The 15059-nt window shown below is 48.5% G+C and overlaps 1 protein-coding gene across 1 annotated transcript in view; it reads right to left on the bottom strand.

The window, feature by feature from the left end:
• The window catches only part of LOC135820766 (uncharacterized), a 29247-nt gene that overhangs the window by 12740 nt on the left and 1448 nt on the right, over window positions 1–15059 (bottom strand). Inside the window, exons 2-4 of the mRNA XM_065333797.1 lie at window positions 4553–4678; window positions 1391–1595; window positions 195–895 (exon numbers count right to left, since the gene is read on the bottom strand). Coding sequence (XP_065189869.1) covers window positions 195–895; window positions 1391–1595 — 906 coding nt within the window. The 5' untranslated portion in view covers window positions 4553–4678. The remainder of the gene's footprint in view (window positions 1–194; window positions 896–1390; window positions 1596–4552; window positions 4679–15059) is intronic.

Genomic DNA, 15059 nt, shown 5'->3' with positions numbered 1-15059 from the left:
CAAATCACTTCTATCTTCTAAAGTACAGCATTCTTGCCTACAGGTCTGGTCTAGCTAACACCGAAACCCATTGTACTGTTGGCTGGTCACAGTCACTTCAAATTTGACAATTAATACACAAGGCTTTGGACTACACTGCCTAGACCAAAACCAGCCTACTGTCCAACGGTCTCTCGACATCTATCAATACTTACAGTGCTCTGAGGAGTCTCTGCTTCCACAGACTGGCTTGCGTTGAAGACAATTGCATACACAGTGCGGTCAGCACCAAAGCCGATGTGCTGAAGCAGCCGATAGGAGTCCTGGCCTGCCGTGTCCCAGATGCGGATAATTTGGAACGATCCCTTGGCAATATTTGCGCTGACATTGTCAGTGAACCAAGAGATTGTCACGCGGCTTGAGATATCACTAATCACACTTTGTGGTAACTCGTTCTTGCTTGCTGCAGAGTCAGAGTCAGAGAACGGGCCGGTCAATCCAGAGGCATCACTTGCTATTGAAGAAGAAATGTCTGATCCGGTATTGCTTGCAGCAGAGTTAGCAGAATGAGAGGATTCAGAAACAGATGAGGCAGAGGAAGAAGAAGCAGCGGCAGTGTGCAGAAAGGCCTCTGGATCAGTTGCGGTACCCTTGATCACAGAGGCGATCTTCCTTCTGAGCATTTCCTCCCCGTCTTTGCTGGCCTCCTGCTCCAGCTGATCACCATCGATGATGAACATGCTTTCATCCACTCCGACTGTGCTGTTGTCGTCCTTTCCGCGCAGGATTTTCTTGCGGCAAAGAGAGCGCGCCAGGCTGGTCTTGCCTGCACCGGCTTCACCGATGAGAATCATGCGTAGAAACGGTATTCCAATCTCCAGTTGGAGTCGGGCTGGCGTGAACATGTATTCAGAAACTGTGCACAAAGAAACACAAAATACTTACACTTGTACATGAATGTATATGCTACCTATGGGGTCTCTTACCCATCTTGCATTTACAGTGCAGTTTAGCTGGCAGAAGACACCTCCGATGCATGGATATGGCTTACTCAGGGTCAGAGACTCAGAAGTAGAAAACTTCGCATCAGTTTGATACATTACACTACTTTTCGAAGTGCATGCATTCTCACATTTGGAGCATAGTGCGCACCTGCGAATTCGGGCCTGAAATAGCGCATTAAAGTGCGCAATATTCTCCGGCAAATGCGGCAATTCTAATCTATGGCTCTCCATCCGAGTCTAGTACGCACAAGTTCCGATTCCAAGTATTCATTCTGCTAACACAATTACACTTGATCACATTTATACTGTGTATGGATTGAAAGACTTGTGGGGCAGAAGGCACCACCCGTCTCAGCACTGGCTTCATGCTGACCAACCTTTATCAATGTCTTCTGTTACTTCCATACCTGTGTAGGAGACGATTGTAACCAGGAATGTTCCACGGCGCTCAGGTATGTCCAATTGCATGACTGCATAGATGATATCGTGCGCTCCAGGGACATCCAATAGCTTATGGTCAAGCATTCCACCATTCCGTTTCATCTCGCTGCACACCACTTCACCTGTTGGCCACCAATGTACAAAAAAGGATCGATTCACGATGTCTGACATCTTGTAGCACACAGAGAGCAGAACAAAACACACACATTGTTACTAGGTCTCTGTGACTGTCATGGCTGCCACGGTAACCCTGCTCTCTTTTAAAAGTGCATCGCACCACACTGACATGGCCCAGTTAGTCCTTCCACAGCATCAACAAAGTTTAATATCATTCAGTGTGCATTCTGTCACAAGTCCGTGTTTTCTTGATTGTTAGCGTGTGTCATTCATGGAATATGGACACGTGGGTCTACGGCAGATTGCCAAGAACCAGCTCATAGAACGACTCAACAATGAGAGATGCTTCCCAGTACGACATTCACAGCAAAGCACGCCTCACCGGCACCATATTCACAGAAAGCTTCCCACACCGAAAGACATCACAGCTGTATCTTTGACTGAGTTATGAACTATCGATGCATGTTCAGAGGGAGAGAGGGAGGGAGGGACAGGCAGACAGAAGAGAGAGAAATGGTCAAACATATTGGTTTCCATGACAACCTCAGGAATCTAACATAAGCTTTATTTAGATGGACAAGTCCAAAGAGGCTTGTACAAGCAGCTTCCTACACACGGCACAGAGCACCACGCATCATTCGTTGTCACTAAAAGTGTCATGCCCATAGGCAATCATCAGACAACTACAAGTGAACTGTAGTGCTCTGTGTTGTGTGTACAATAGCTATATTTGAATGAATAATGAGCACTCTGTCGAGCCGGAGCACTCTCATTTAGAAACGACTTCCAAACTTTCAACTGCTTTAATAGCATCCTGTGCATGGACACACCATGATAAAAATCATCATAAACCTGCAGACACTTAAAGGGGAAGTGTAACGATTTTTCATGTAGGGTCCTGAAGAATGACAACTTGACATCGGTTCGAATGGCATATCTCTCACTTGCATATGATAAGTCAAACTTGCCAAATCGCCAATTGTATGCTCATGTTGCCATGGCGACCAGCGCAGTGATGACGCATGTTCTGCTTAGCTCTGTGAGAGAGAAGGTCGAACACTGCAGAATTTGGTCATTTTCAATTGGTTTATTGTACTCACGAAGTGTAAGAAGGGCTTTGTTCAATGCTATTAGTGCCGTGAGCTGTGTATTAGCAAGAGTACCGTATTTTACCGGTTGTAAGTCGACCCCGGTTATAGGTCGACCCCCGTATCCGGAGGTCTCAATTCTGTGTTTTAAAGTTTTCACCCAAAGAAGCACTACTAACCACTCCCTGCTACTAACACAACAACAAATCGTGTAAACATTCCTTATTGGAGGTTATAACATCCCAATTCTTGAAAAGGCCAATAACTTGGCAAAATGTGTACACATAGTGCACTCGTGCATGCAGTGCGGGTCATTTTTTGTAAGATACTGATAATTCCCGGTTATAAGTCGAATCCCGGTTGTAAGTCGACCCCCACCCTTTCTCTTTCTATTTTAAGTCGTAAAAGATCGACTTACAACCGGAAAAATACGGTACATAAAAACCAGAGTGTGCAGCTCGGATGGGTTGCTGTCACGGCGGAATTCCGTGATGACATCATTTTAGTGATGTGCGTACAAGCAGGATTCAAGCAAGTCTCTTTCCGCACAACTGCAGCTCAGTTGTACGCACTTCGTCATTTCCCGCCTCAAATCTGCGCCAAATATGATGTAATCACGGAATTCCGCTGTGACAGACACCCATAGCAGAAAAGGCCACAAGCTGCACACTCTGACTTTCACGTACTAGTAGTCCTCTCGGGTGTGTGCTGGGACGTGACACTGACAGGAGAAGGCTGGAGTGCGGAGACAGCAGCAGACAAGCGGAAATAGTGACAAAAAGCGCTAACATCTTGGTTGGAACAAATCAGACATTTAGCATTTACCCCAACCAAGGACCACGCCATTTGCTCTTTCCACTTCCTGAAGATGGATGTGATGCTTGCTGGCGATTCTCCTATCTCTCGTAACATCTTCTGAAGCCAGGTGAGACGACAGGTGGTGGAGATTGGCGAACCAAATAATGTAGTTTTTTGAAAGTTTGCTGAAAATTTCTCGGGAGAGATGGCGAATACCAAGCATCTTCTCCTTGAGGAACCATTTCCTAGGCTACAGTCAGCCAAGGGAAATGCAGGAGAATGCCGAAAAACGTACTAACAGCATTGAACACAGCACTTCTTTCACTTCGTGAATACAATAACACAATAATGAAAATGACCACATTCTGCAGTGATCGACCTTCTCTCTCACGGACCTAAGCAGAACCTGCGTCATCACTGCGCTGGTCGCTATGGCAACATGATCATACAATTCGCGAGTTGGCAAGTTTGGTTTATCGTTTGCAAGTGAAAGATATGCCATTCGAACCGATATCAAATTGTCTTTCTTCTGGACCCTAATTGAATTAAGGTGAGCCAACCATAATAACATTTCCCTTGTTTGCTCTTTTTTGAAAATCAGTGTGGTGATCATTTCCTTCAGATAGACAAGAGAAAACGTTCGGAATAGACCCATTGCGCAATGACGTAATTTGTACCATAAACACCCTTCACAGCCACCTGAGGAGGGGGGGGGGGGTCGTCTGGGGTGTTGAACAGTGCACTCCTGATCCCAGCATACTCACAAGCACTACTCATGCATTCCATATTTGGCTGTGAAAGGTGTTTTTACGTCATTGCGCAATGGGTCCATTAACTCGAAATTGTTCTGTGTTTGCAGATGACTGTGTTTACCATGTACCAATATTTAATTCTTTATTGCTATTCTATTTAAAAAGCTTACGTGGAGATAGAACTGTAATTAACGCAATAAATAGAGACAGCTGCACACTCAGTACAAACACCATTAGCAAAACTTGTTTTCATGTAGAAAAGCTTGTTCCTCAACATGAAAACAAGTTTTGCTAATGGTGTTTGTACTGAGCGCGCAGCTTACTCTATTTATGGCGCTATTCTATTTATTGAAGTTAGTTCTAAGAGGCTCACCTTTGCAACAGAGTCAGTCAGGTTAAATGCAACTTGGCCAATTTCACCTCTTTCAGAATTGAATCTGAATGTACGCGGAGACTGATCTGGGTTAAAACGGCCGAACCCTATTGAAAGGAAAGGATCCTGAAGGAACATACATACACAGCATACATACAAATATACATGTGTGCTTATGCACATACACATACAGACGTCCCTCTCTAATCCGACACTTGTTTATCCGGAACCCTTGCCAACCGGCGCACTTTGTGACGAAACCGATTTTTTTCGTTCAATTCCTACATCCTAATCCGGCACTTGATATCCGGCTCCGGCAGTGACTTTTTGAAACGAATCGCTCAAACTGCACGTAGTTTGATTTCATAATCCGGCAGTCGTAAATCGCGTACCGTACAGGTGCACTCCTTGCCAGGCCAGGCTAGGCCACTCTGGTCAGTGCCGCGTGCGCGGGGCCACTTCAGAGTTCAGTTCAGTTGACAACTGTACTCGACCTCGCGCGGGAGAGTTCAGTTAAGTTGGTTGTTAGGACTTTTCCGAACCCTAACTCAATTTATACAAAGAGAAAGACCAAGGAGCTACAAGTTATGCTATACTGTCCACTAACACCACCAGTTACTAAACAATCAGCTCATGCGATAACATTGCACGACACTGACCGCCGGTACTGACGTTCTACACCTAACTACAGTCAACCATACTAAGCAGTCAACCATACTTTCTTATTTTAGCAAGGAGTAGTGTCCTGCCAATTTTCAGGTGTGTGTGCGTGTGTGTGCAAGAGTACATGTGAACATGTTCTTTGTTTTACTTTATCACTTTATCACTGTGTATATTCCTGGAGAACAGTTGAGAATATAAAGCCGTGCACCAAATACTTGGGTCGACACGGAAAAACCCTGCGTTTTGACGTATGATACATGCATGCAATTGGGTGGGGCCGGGTTAGAGGGCAGGATTTCTTAATCCAGCACCCTCGTTAATACAGCAGAAAACGCCGTAGCAAAAGGTGCCGGATTAGAGAGGGACGACTGTACACACACGTACGTACACACACACCCACCCACGCACGCACCCACACATGCACCCATGCATGCACCCACCCATCCACGCACCCACCCAAACACGCACCCATCCACGTACGCACCCACGCATGCACCCACCCACGCATTCACGAACGCACCCACCCACCTACGCACCCCCCGGGGGCCCCACGCACGCACCTACCCACGCACCCACCCACGCACCCACCCACGCACCCACCCGCCCCAACGCACCCGCCCCACGCACCCGCCCCCACGCACCCCCCCCCCCCCCCACCCCCCACACACACACACCTGTCCTGTCCTGTAGAGCCACTGCCACAGGGGTTACGTGGGCCCCGGAGGGGCATCAGAGAGGAAGATGGAGCACGCAGCTGATGACGCCGGAGATGGTGGAGCAAACGGAATCGGCGAGAACACGCGCATACATGACTGAACGAATCACGCGGCTGGGCAGTCGGGCGGGGGCCAGTCCTCGAGCACCAGTGATGACCGCGGGCTTGCACAGTCCGAAAGCAGCGGGCACACACAGCACAGTGCGCAGCACAGCAGGCATCCTGTACATAGACTTGCCGGGGCTCGGGAGGCTAAGGCTGAGGCTGAGGTGAGGAGCAGCGGTGACAAGCTAGACCACCCTTGCTTCGAAACCAACACCCACAATCTCCACAGTGGCTAGCCCCTCGCTGCTCAGCAATGGGCTTACCTTTGGACTTTTGGAAAGCCCATCGCCGAAGGCGATGATAGCTATTAGGCGAGGCAGTAGTTCTTGTGTCGGGATAAATCATTCGGACGGCGAAAGTCGCGGCCGCAGACACAGACAAACACTCTTGGTTGGGGCTGGCTTGGTGGCTTCCGACGGCTACGCTCGCGCCAGTCTCTCCGGTCCTGAGCAAGGTGGTACCATTGCGCCTCCGGGATACCGGTCGCACGCAGGTCTGAAGCTGCCACATCTCTCCAACGACGCTTGGGTCCATGGCGGGGCCGCGTGTTAGTGCCCTCCGCAAACAGGATCTGCTTTGGCAACCTGGTGTCGTCCATCATTGCGAGGTGACCAAGCCATCGCAGGCGATTCGCACGAATGACCTCCTCCAGCAAGGCTGGCATGCCGCTGCTCTTCGCCAGGTCTTCCCTTGACAGGTGTTCCTGCCACTGCTGGTCTCGGGTAACACTCAGAATCGTGCGAACACACTGTCGATGGAACGTGTCCAACCTGCGCAGGAGGGGTGCCTTCAGCGTCCATGTCTCAGAACCATACAGCAGCACTGTAAGAACCACGGCCTGGTAGACGTGACGTCGGATTCCAAGCGATAGACCCGAGTTCCGGAAAATTGGTTGGAGGAGGCTACCAAACGCCCTCGATGCCTTGGCGAGACGAGTTGTGACTTCGGCATCCAGCTCTCCATCGTCGCTGATTGTACTGCCGAGGTAGGTAAAATCGCTGACCACGCCGATCACGTCACCAGCACTCCCAGGCACCACAATATCAGCACGGATGACACTCGGACCGACCGCCAAGAACTTTGTCTTCTGCACACTAAAAGTCAGGCCCCAGCCTGACGCACACTGCGTAAATTCCTTCACCATCGTCTCCATGTGCTCGTACGAAGTGGTATACAGGGCAGCATCATCCGCAAATAGCGACTCCGACACGGATAAGTCTGTGAGTCTGTGCTTGGCAGTACGGTCGCTAACCAACTTGCGGCCGATACGATGTTTCATCGGGAAACTAGGCACTGTGGATGTTGAGCGCCAGTGTGCAAGGACGGCAGAGAAGTAGAGGTCGAACAACATCGGAGCCAGGGTGCAACCCTGGCGTAGACCATTCTCCACCCCAAAACTGTCAGACTGACCACTACCCACGCGAACAGACGCCATCATACCCTCGTGAAGAGACCGGATCACCTGAAGCATGCGCGGAGGCACACCGAGTTTCTGCAGGACCAGCCAAAGCGCTGTTCGGGGGACCGAGTCGTACGCCTTGCGTAGATCCACAAACAAGACGTACAGATCAGATTGATGTTCGATGGCTTTCTCGAGTACTTGGCGGGCAGCAAAGATCATATCGATGCAGCCCCTACCCTTCCGAAAACCGCACTGAGACTCTGGTAGCCAGTCTTCAGCGAGTGGCTCCAGCCTGTCCTGGAGCATGCGAGCAAACAGTTCGCCCACAACATCGAGCAAGCTGATGCCACGCCAGTTATCGCAGCTATGCCGGTTACCCTTCTTGGAAATGGGGACTATCTCTGCATCACGCCAGTCAGCAGGGACCGATCCAGTTTCCCAAACCCTAACGATGAACTCATGGGGGCGACCCAACAAATGTTCACCACCACAACGAATCAGCTCTGGCAGAATGCCTGATTGACCACTGGCTGTGCCATTCTTCATACGGCGAAGTGCACGTTGGAGCTCCTCGATGCTAGGGACGTCGTCCAGATGTTCACGAACATCCAAAGCAGGCATGCTGTCAACAGTGTGTTGGTCAAATTGGCTTACACACACACACACACACACACACACACACACACACACACACACACACACACACACACACACACACCTTGAACCTTGGACGCGCTGCCATATTCTGGCTATGCGGACCCCATGGGGGGTTGAGCAGGTTCGGAACAGTAGGGGCGATGACGGGATAGGTCCTGTGGTCTACTGAAACGCCGACCGCAATTGCAAACGATGCAGAAGCCACGGCTGCACTTGTGACGTTTCATGCCTTGGCGCGATAGCACACAGCGGTTGCAGCAGGCGCAGTGGAAGCTGCAGCGTTCGCAGGACATATTGTTTGTAACCGGTGACTCAAGTGTGTCAGAAGATGCCTCTGCTGGTGATGTTGCTGGCGAGCACTTGTGTCGGGCAAATCCACCCTTGCTCCGGAACCATCTGTCGCACTGATCGCAGTGACAGCTTCCTGGCTGTTGGCTTATGGGTAGGGCACGCGTAGCTGTACACCTGTGTCGCTTCACACACACACACACACACACACACCACACACGCACACACACACACACACACACACACCTTAAGAAGAACACACATTGCCTGGGTGGATGGTGCGCGGCCGGCGAAATTGAAAGGCATTTGCCCGGCGGGCAAGTAATAGCAGGGTTGGCAAGAGCCAAGAGCCCACTGATGCATTCAATGGAGAAATGGAGAGCCGCCGGGCACCGTTTATTGAGGTTTACTTTATAAAAGTAAGCATGTGAGGATAAATATGGGAGTGGGAGAGTGGGAACGAGAAACAAATAAACTGACAACCAGTCACCACCATGAACAATTCTTCAGAAGAGATTGTCAGCAAGGGAGCAAGAAAATGGGCCGCCATTTTTGCGTCATGGTAACCGGACATCAGTATGGTTGCTGACGTCATGGGCACGTTGTGTGCGCTGGGGTAAATGTGAGTGGCAACACTGACAGTTGTGCAGCACCATGCCTGCGCGAGGACACAGGGCAGCAGAGACAGTTGTGCGGCGCCGTGCGCCCGCAAGGACATGGGGCGGCAGAGGTAGGTGTGCGGCCCCACGCGCCTGCGAGGACAAAGGGGCGGCGGAGACAGTTGTGCGGCACCATGCGCATGCAAGGGCATGGGGCAGCAGGGGCAGTTGTGCGGCACCATGTGCATTCGAGGACATGGGGCAGCACGTACCCGCGGCGGTGAGCTGCAATGATGCTAGCTGTTAATGAGCATAAACGCTGCGCTTAACAAATGCGACACACACCCCACACACTCGCACACTCATACTCCTGCCCATCACTGATGCGCAGCAACTTGTGCTGGGATTCCACCATTCAACAGCTTGCAAAGCTGATGAATTGACCACCACTAATTTTAGCCTGGCCTAGACCACACGGCTGATTGAAGTGGCTGTTTCTGGCATGCTGTGACGGGAATGGTCTTAGAGACTGCTTCTCCCATTCCCGTTGGCTTTCCATTCTCATTTCGTTGTAATTATTTACACTCCTTCTGCCTGTATGCATGCTCTGTATGGTGATCTGTATCATGAACAGCTAGAACTCTACCCCCATATCCACCTTTAGGAACACACTTTATTTCTACACATCCATATTCTACCTCCTACACCGTACTCTGAACCCAGTAGGGAGTCGAATACGACTCTGTGTATTTGATTCTGAAAAGATGAAGCTGGTCACGACGAGGGTTTCCCCTCAGTTCTTGGTTAGTCTAGAAGGAGTGAGTTTGATTTGTAGTGTTGACTGGAGCTGCTAGTATGCTTCCTGTTACACATGCTAACACATGCACACAGGCACACAGGCACACAGGCACACAGGCACACAGGCACACATGCACACAGGCACCCCCCCCCCCCCCACACACACACACACACATGCATACAATCATGTTGATATACAATTTACATACAACACAGAGCACCAGTCATCATTCATTGTAACAGTTTCATGTTCATAGGCAATCATCAGACAACTAATAATTAGTAGTCTGATGATTGCCTATGGGCATGGAACTTTTTAGCTTACAACAAATCTATTCGAATGAATATTGAGCACTGTACCGAGGCGAAGGACTCTCATTTGTGATATACAATTTAAAAAATATCACGAATCACGTGAGACTTGGCTGGAGGCCGGTAGGAACACCACCACAAGGATCAAGAACTCGAACCCGGGACCTTGCTTGTCATGAGCAATGCTCTTACCATCTGAGCTATGGGACCAACGTTGATATAGTTCGGGAATTGCGTGTTGCTCCCTATGTGGGAGCTTGCACTATTCCTGCCTACTTGAATTCTCACTTGACTGACTCGCGACTGCCATTAGGAGCACACGAGAAGTCCATCGAACCTTCCACTTGGCAAACGTGCAAGAAAGCATCACTCCCTGCTTAGTCCACAGTGTTCCGGGGAATTCACCCCTCATCAGTTGAGCTTGAGTAGGCTGAGGAAGATTGTGCCTGAAGAGCACCACTTAACGTTATATAGTGCTCTCCAGGCACAAACATCACCAGGGATACAAACTTACAGAGACGCTCCGTTTCCAGCTCAACCAAGTATCGCCGAAGTCGCACCAACCTCTTCTTCACGCTGATATAATTGTATAAACGAGAGAGCTTGAAAGCTCAGGGCCCTACACTATGCTGTTTTGCCTAGCTCATGATGCATGTTACCGCTGGCGCTCTTCACACGTGAAAGAGGACACCATTAAATGATTCTTTTCCTCTATCATAGACCGCACAGCTTCCGTGTGCGCAGTTGCAGTAGCATGACGCGAATCAGCATCATCAAGCCTCCTATGTTCATTTCGTATTTATCTCGTCCTACGTTTCCTCTGACTGGCGCTGCCTTTGCCGATTACGATTATTTCAAAGACGACAGGATCTCTCTTCCAAAGTCTCCTGTGACCGGTGATGACTATTCACATCTCGTTTCCTTTGCACCCGCCTGGATGCCTGCTCAGCGGTATTTTGCTGCCGACGCATCCTATCACGAATTGGAACTATGATTACCCACTTACTTCCTCAGGTTCAAATACTCTCTCTTGAAACTACTTCCTCCGTTAACAAATCTTCGTGATGGATTTTGATGGATATGAAAGCGCTTAGAACAGGTCAAGAACAGTTTGTATCGAGTGCAAATCACTGGACGAAGGTATTTCAGCCTATGCACAGCGTCTTTACAAGAGAAACTGTTGGCGAAATGAGCAGAAAGTTCAGTTGGTGTCGCTTCCGCTCCACTCATTTTTGACCCCGCGTCGCTGTCGCCATCTGCTGCACGCGAGTCAACATCTCTCTCGAGTCATTGTTCAGCTCGTTTCAGCCTTGCCTCCGCTTCTTTGATTGCACTCCACTGAACCTGATGTCGCCATCGTTTAAGCAAGTTGGCTTTCAAGCTGCGTGATCCGCCGCGGTGGCGATTACTCGTTTCCACCAGGGAGTCGTAAAAATATTAAATTTTACGACTCCCTGGTTTCATCTTCGCTCTCCAGAGCTCCGCGAAACGAGGAGTAAAGGCACAGCCAAACTGATTCCATTTTCTCCGATGGATACTCCTGCCAGCACTTAACGGCAGCAGCTAGCAAGTCCAGTCGACTTTCCTTAGTCACGAAACTCGGGTCAGACTGCAGATTTCTGAAACAATGCATGGTCATCAGCATTCGAATCTGAGCTTTGCACAGGTTGAACAAGAACGTTTACCAGTTCAGAATTATTTCATTGTGCCGTGCGATCGGAGCAGCTCCTTGTTCACACGCTCATTGTGTGGGCTCGCTGCTCCGTTCCATCGCTCTCTATCTATCTCAAACTCAGTGCTAGAGTAGTAGCGAGACCTCAGGTCGGCTGAGGGCAAAAAGCCTCACCATCACTATGCTCCCACTATGCATTTTTTTTGTCTTTGCCTGTGAGCTGTGATCATTGTAAAAAAAATAAAAATAAAAGTAGAGAGGCCAAGTAGCGCATTATGCTATCGGAGAAGTGGTATTTCAGTTTCGCTCGCCATGACTGTCATCACCTATGTTGTCACAGCGCAACCATCGATTCTGCTCAGCATGTTGTGAAAGGTCGCTTTCCTTGCATCGTACCTCTTTCATGGCATGCCAGGGAAGGCCGAGAAAGTGATCGCGACTCATTTCACAGCAGTTTGTGCGCAAACCAGTCCCTGAAAAATCCATCACGAAGTGTTTTGTTAACGGAGGAAGTAACTTTTAAAATCTTGTAGGACGCATCACGAATAGGGTCCAGCGGATAATGCCGGCAATATATTCGGTATTATACGACTATCCGAGCATCAGAGCATTATGGAGCATTAGAAAGGAACAAAACGAGCATTGTGTGAGGTTTGAGCGGCATAACGAGTTTCATAGTGGATAATATCGGGAAATTCCAGGTTTTTGGCAACAATCGGCTACAATCATGATCATGAGATGTTGTCTGATGATTGGTTTTTGCCATGAAACTCTGAGTAACAACGAAACAGCCCTATTTTACTCCTTTTGTGTACCTCGTGCGTACTACGCTTCGCCCATTCCGGGCATTTGAGCACTATGAGTACCGGTGCTTGACTTTGTGTAGACACGTATATCTACATGTAACACCGTTAGCGCTAACGCTAACTATTGCTACATAAAAACGTTATGATTGTAGCGATGTGGTCAGGTAAACGTATACAAGCCATTTGTGAAGCATGCCCAGCCGAGGCCGAGGCAGTTCAAGTGACACAAATCCGGAGAAATTATTTAAGAGGTTTCTTTTACTAAGTAGTGGTTGCGACTTCGGCGATGACTTGTAAGAAAGGGTTTGCTCCCCACACCGGAGCTCACGCTATTCCGCCGACTTTACTTGACACTTGACTGACTCACGACTGCCATCCAGAGGTTTCTTTTACTCTTAGAATAATGGAGAGCTATGGAGGAGACATACGCGAGAGGAAGAAGAGTTTTCTAGTTGTGCCAGAGGCTCTGGCGATAGCATCTCTAGCGGTACTGAAGTAGACACTGACGCATTGCTAAATTTGGACCAGGATGAAGGAGCGGCTATAAACAGAAATAGCTCGTTCCAAAAGAACTGCCTTTGCCGAGTCCAGCTCAGGAGGCTCGAAAAGAACTAGAATTTCTCATTGACTCAGTACCAAGTCGATTTCTGAGCAGCGCCTGTCTTACTTTCCTAATGAAGCACGTACAGTTAGTTGTGGACGGTAGTAATGCCAGACCTACAGTCCAATGCTATCAGAAAGGAAGAGTATTGCGGCAAGCGATACGTCTACACACCATCTCAAGGAGAAGATGAGAGCACAAGCAAAGGATGTAGAGTGGCACAATAACTTCTGACCACGTGTTTTCAGGATTTCCGCAAATGGGAGGTCTCTCCATCTGAGATCGGATCTCAGGAGCTGGCCTCACGTATGGTGTTTCAGATGAAGACATTATTCACAGAGTGGACACAGTGACAGCTTGTCCGCAGGCAGGAATACTATTTGCCAAGTTTAAGTTCATCCCAACAATGAATGACTACCTGCAATAATGGTTTCATCTCTCACTACATGGATAATTAGGGGAAAGATTTGATACACGTTGTTACGGAATCACAGCCATTCCATTCCCCGGGACGCAGGACACAAAAGACAAGACTGGTTTGTTACATTATGTTATATTTACAAGACGGAAAAGCAAACTGCTCTGACAGAGACGAACAAGAAGACTGACAAAAGGACTTTCGACTTCCAAATCGCGCATGCTTATATCACACATGCACGCGACTAGACGAGACAGTTTGGGGAATGCCATCACACAGGAAAACAACACATCATTTCACAACAACCGACTATTCTGCCGCAACCCTGCATCAAAGTTGGAATGGAGAGCAATCAATGGAGAAGCGATCATGTCTTATAGTGCTAAGAAGTGGTGGAGCTCGTGAGAGATAAGGTGGCAGCTTCAGATGCAGATCGACGATATGCATAATTTCCTGGAAGTTTGACAATGTGCAGACTTTCTTCCATTTTTGTCCCAAACCAAGAGCATTATATCCCTTGCTGAAGCATTATAATCAGCATTATAAGGCAGTTTTTGGAGCATTATGGTTAGCATTATACGAACATTTTCGGAGCATTATCTGCTGGACCCTAATCACGAAGCTTCATAAGTAAAAATTGGTTGTGAGCAACACTGGCTCACACTCAAATCACTGCTTTTCACCAGAAACATATTTTATTTCAACGTTTCGGTCATGAAATAACCATCATCAGGAATGAAGTGGGCACACCGGTTAGGATTGGTTAATAAATGAGGAGAGCTGCGAACTGATAACAAATAACACCTGAATGCACTACCGTAGAATCCCGCGTATAAGCCCATGCTCGCGCATAAGCCCAGGGTTAGTTCGAACATCACAGAGCTTCATCCTACAAGCCCATGGGCCTAGTTCATACCAAGAGTCCATAAATTATGGACTCTTGGTCATACCACGTGCATAGTCATGTACATGTACATGTAGTTTTTCTTCTTCGTTTTTCGTACATTTCAACACAATCATCGGTTGTTTTTGTGTGCACAGTAGTTTTCAGCAATGTACTTCTCATTTCCTTGATACTTTTCAATAGCACAATGTCGGTGTCGGCGTATAAGCCCATGCCCGCGTATAAGCCCATGTTCTCGTATAAGCCCACCGAAATGTCCTTGTGAAACAGATAAGCCCATGGGCTTATCCGCGGGATTCTACGGTATTACGAGAGAGAGAGAAAAAGGACAAAACATCACAAAAAAACCTGGTCTAGAAATAACACAATACGCGACAACTCTAAATATGGCACAGGTACAGGCACCAAACAGAATGTACATGTACACTAGGTGCGTACATACATGTAATTGCAGGCGCTAGCAACAACAGTAGTAGTAACAGTGCATGGGGTGCAAAACCACCACTATCCAGGAAAAGCGAGTATCAGGGCCAGAAATATGTACAAGGTAGTACTTCACCAGAGACT

This window comes from Sycon ciliatum, chromosome 7 (assembly GCF_964019385.1).
Source record: "Sycon ciliatum chromosome 7, ocSycCili1.1, whole genome shotgun sequence".
Classification (NCBI taxonomy): Eukaryota; Metazoa; Porifera; class Calcarea; order Leucosolenida; family Sycettidae; genus Sycon; species Sycon ciliatum.
The sequence above is the reverse complement of the archived record's forward strand: the minus strand, read 5'-3'. Positions and strand labels throughout refer to the sequence as shown.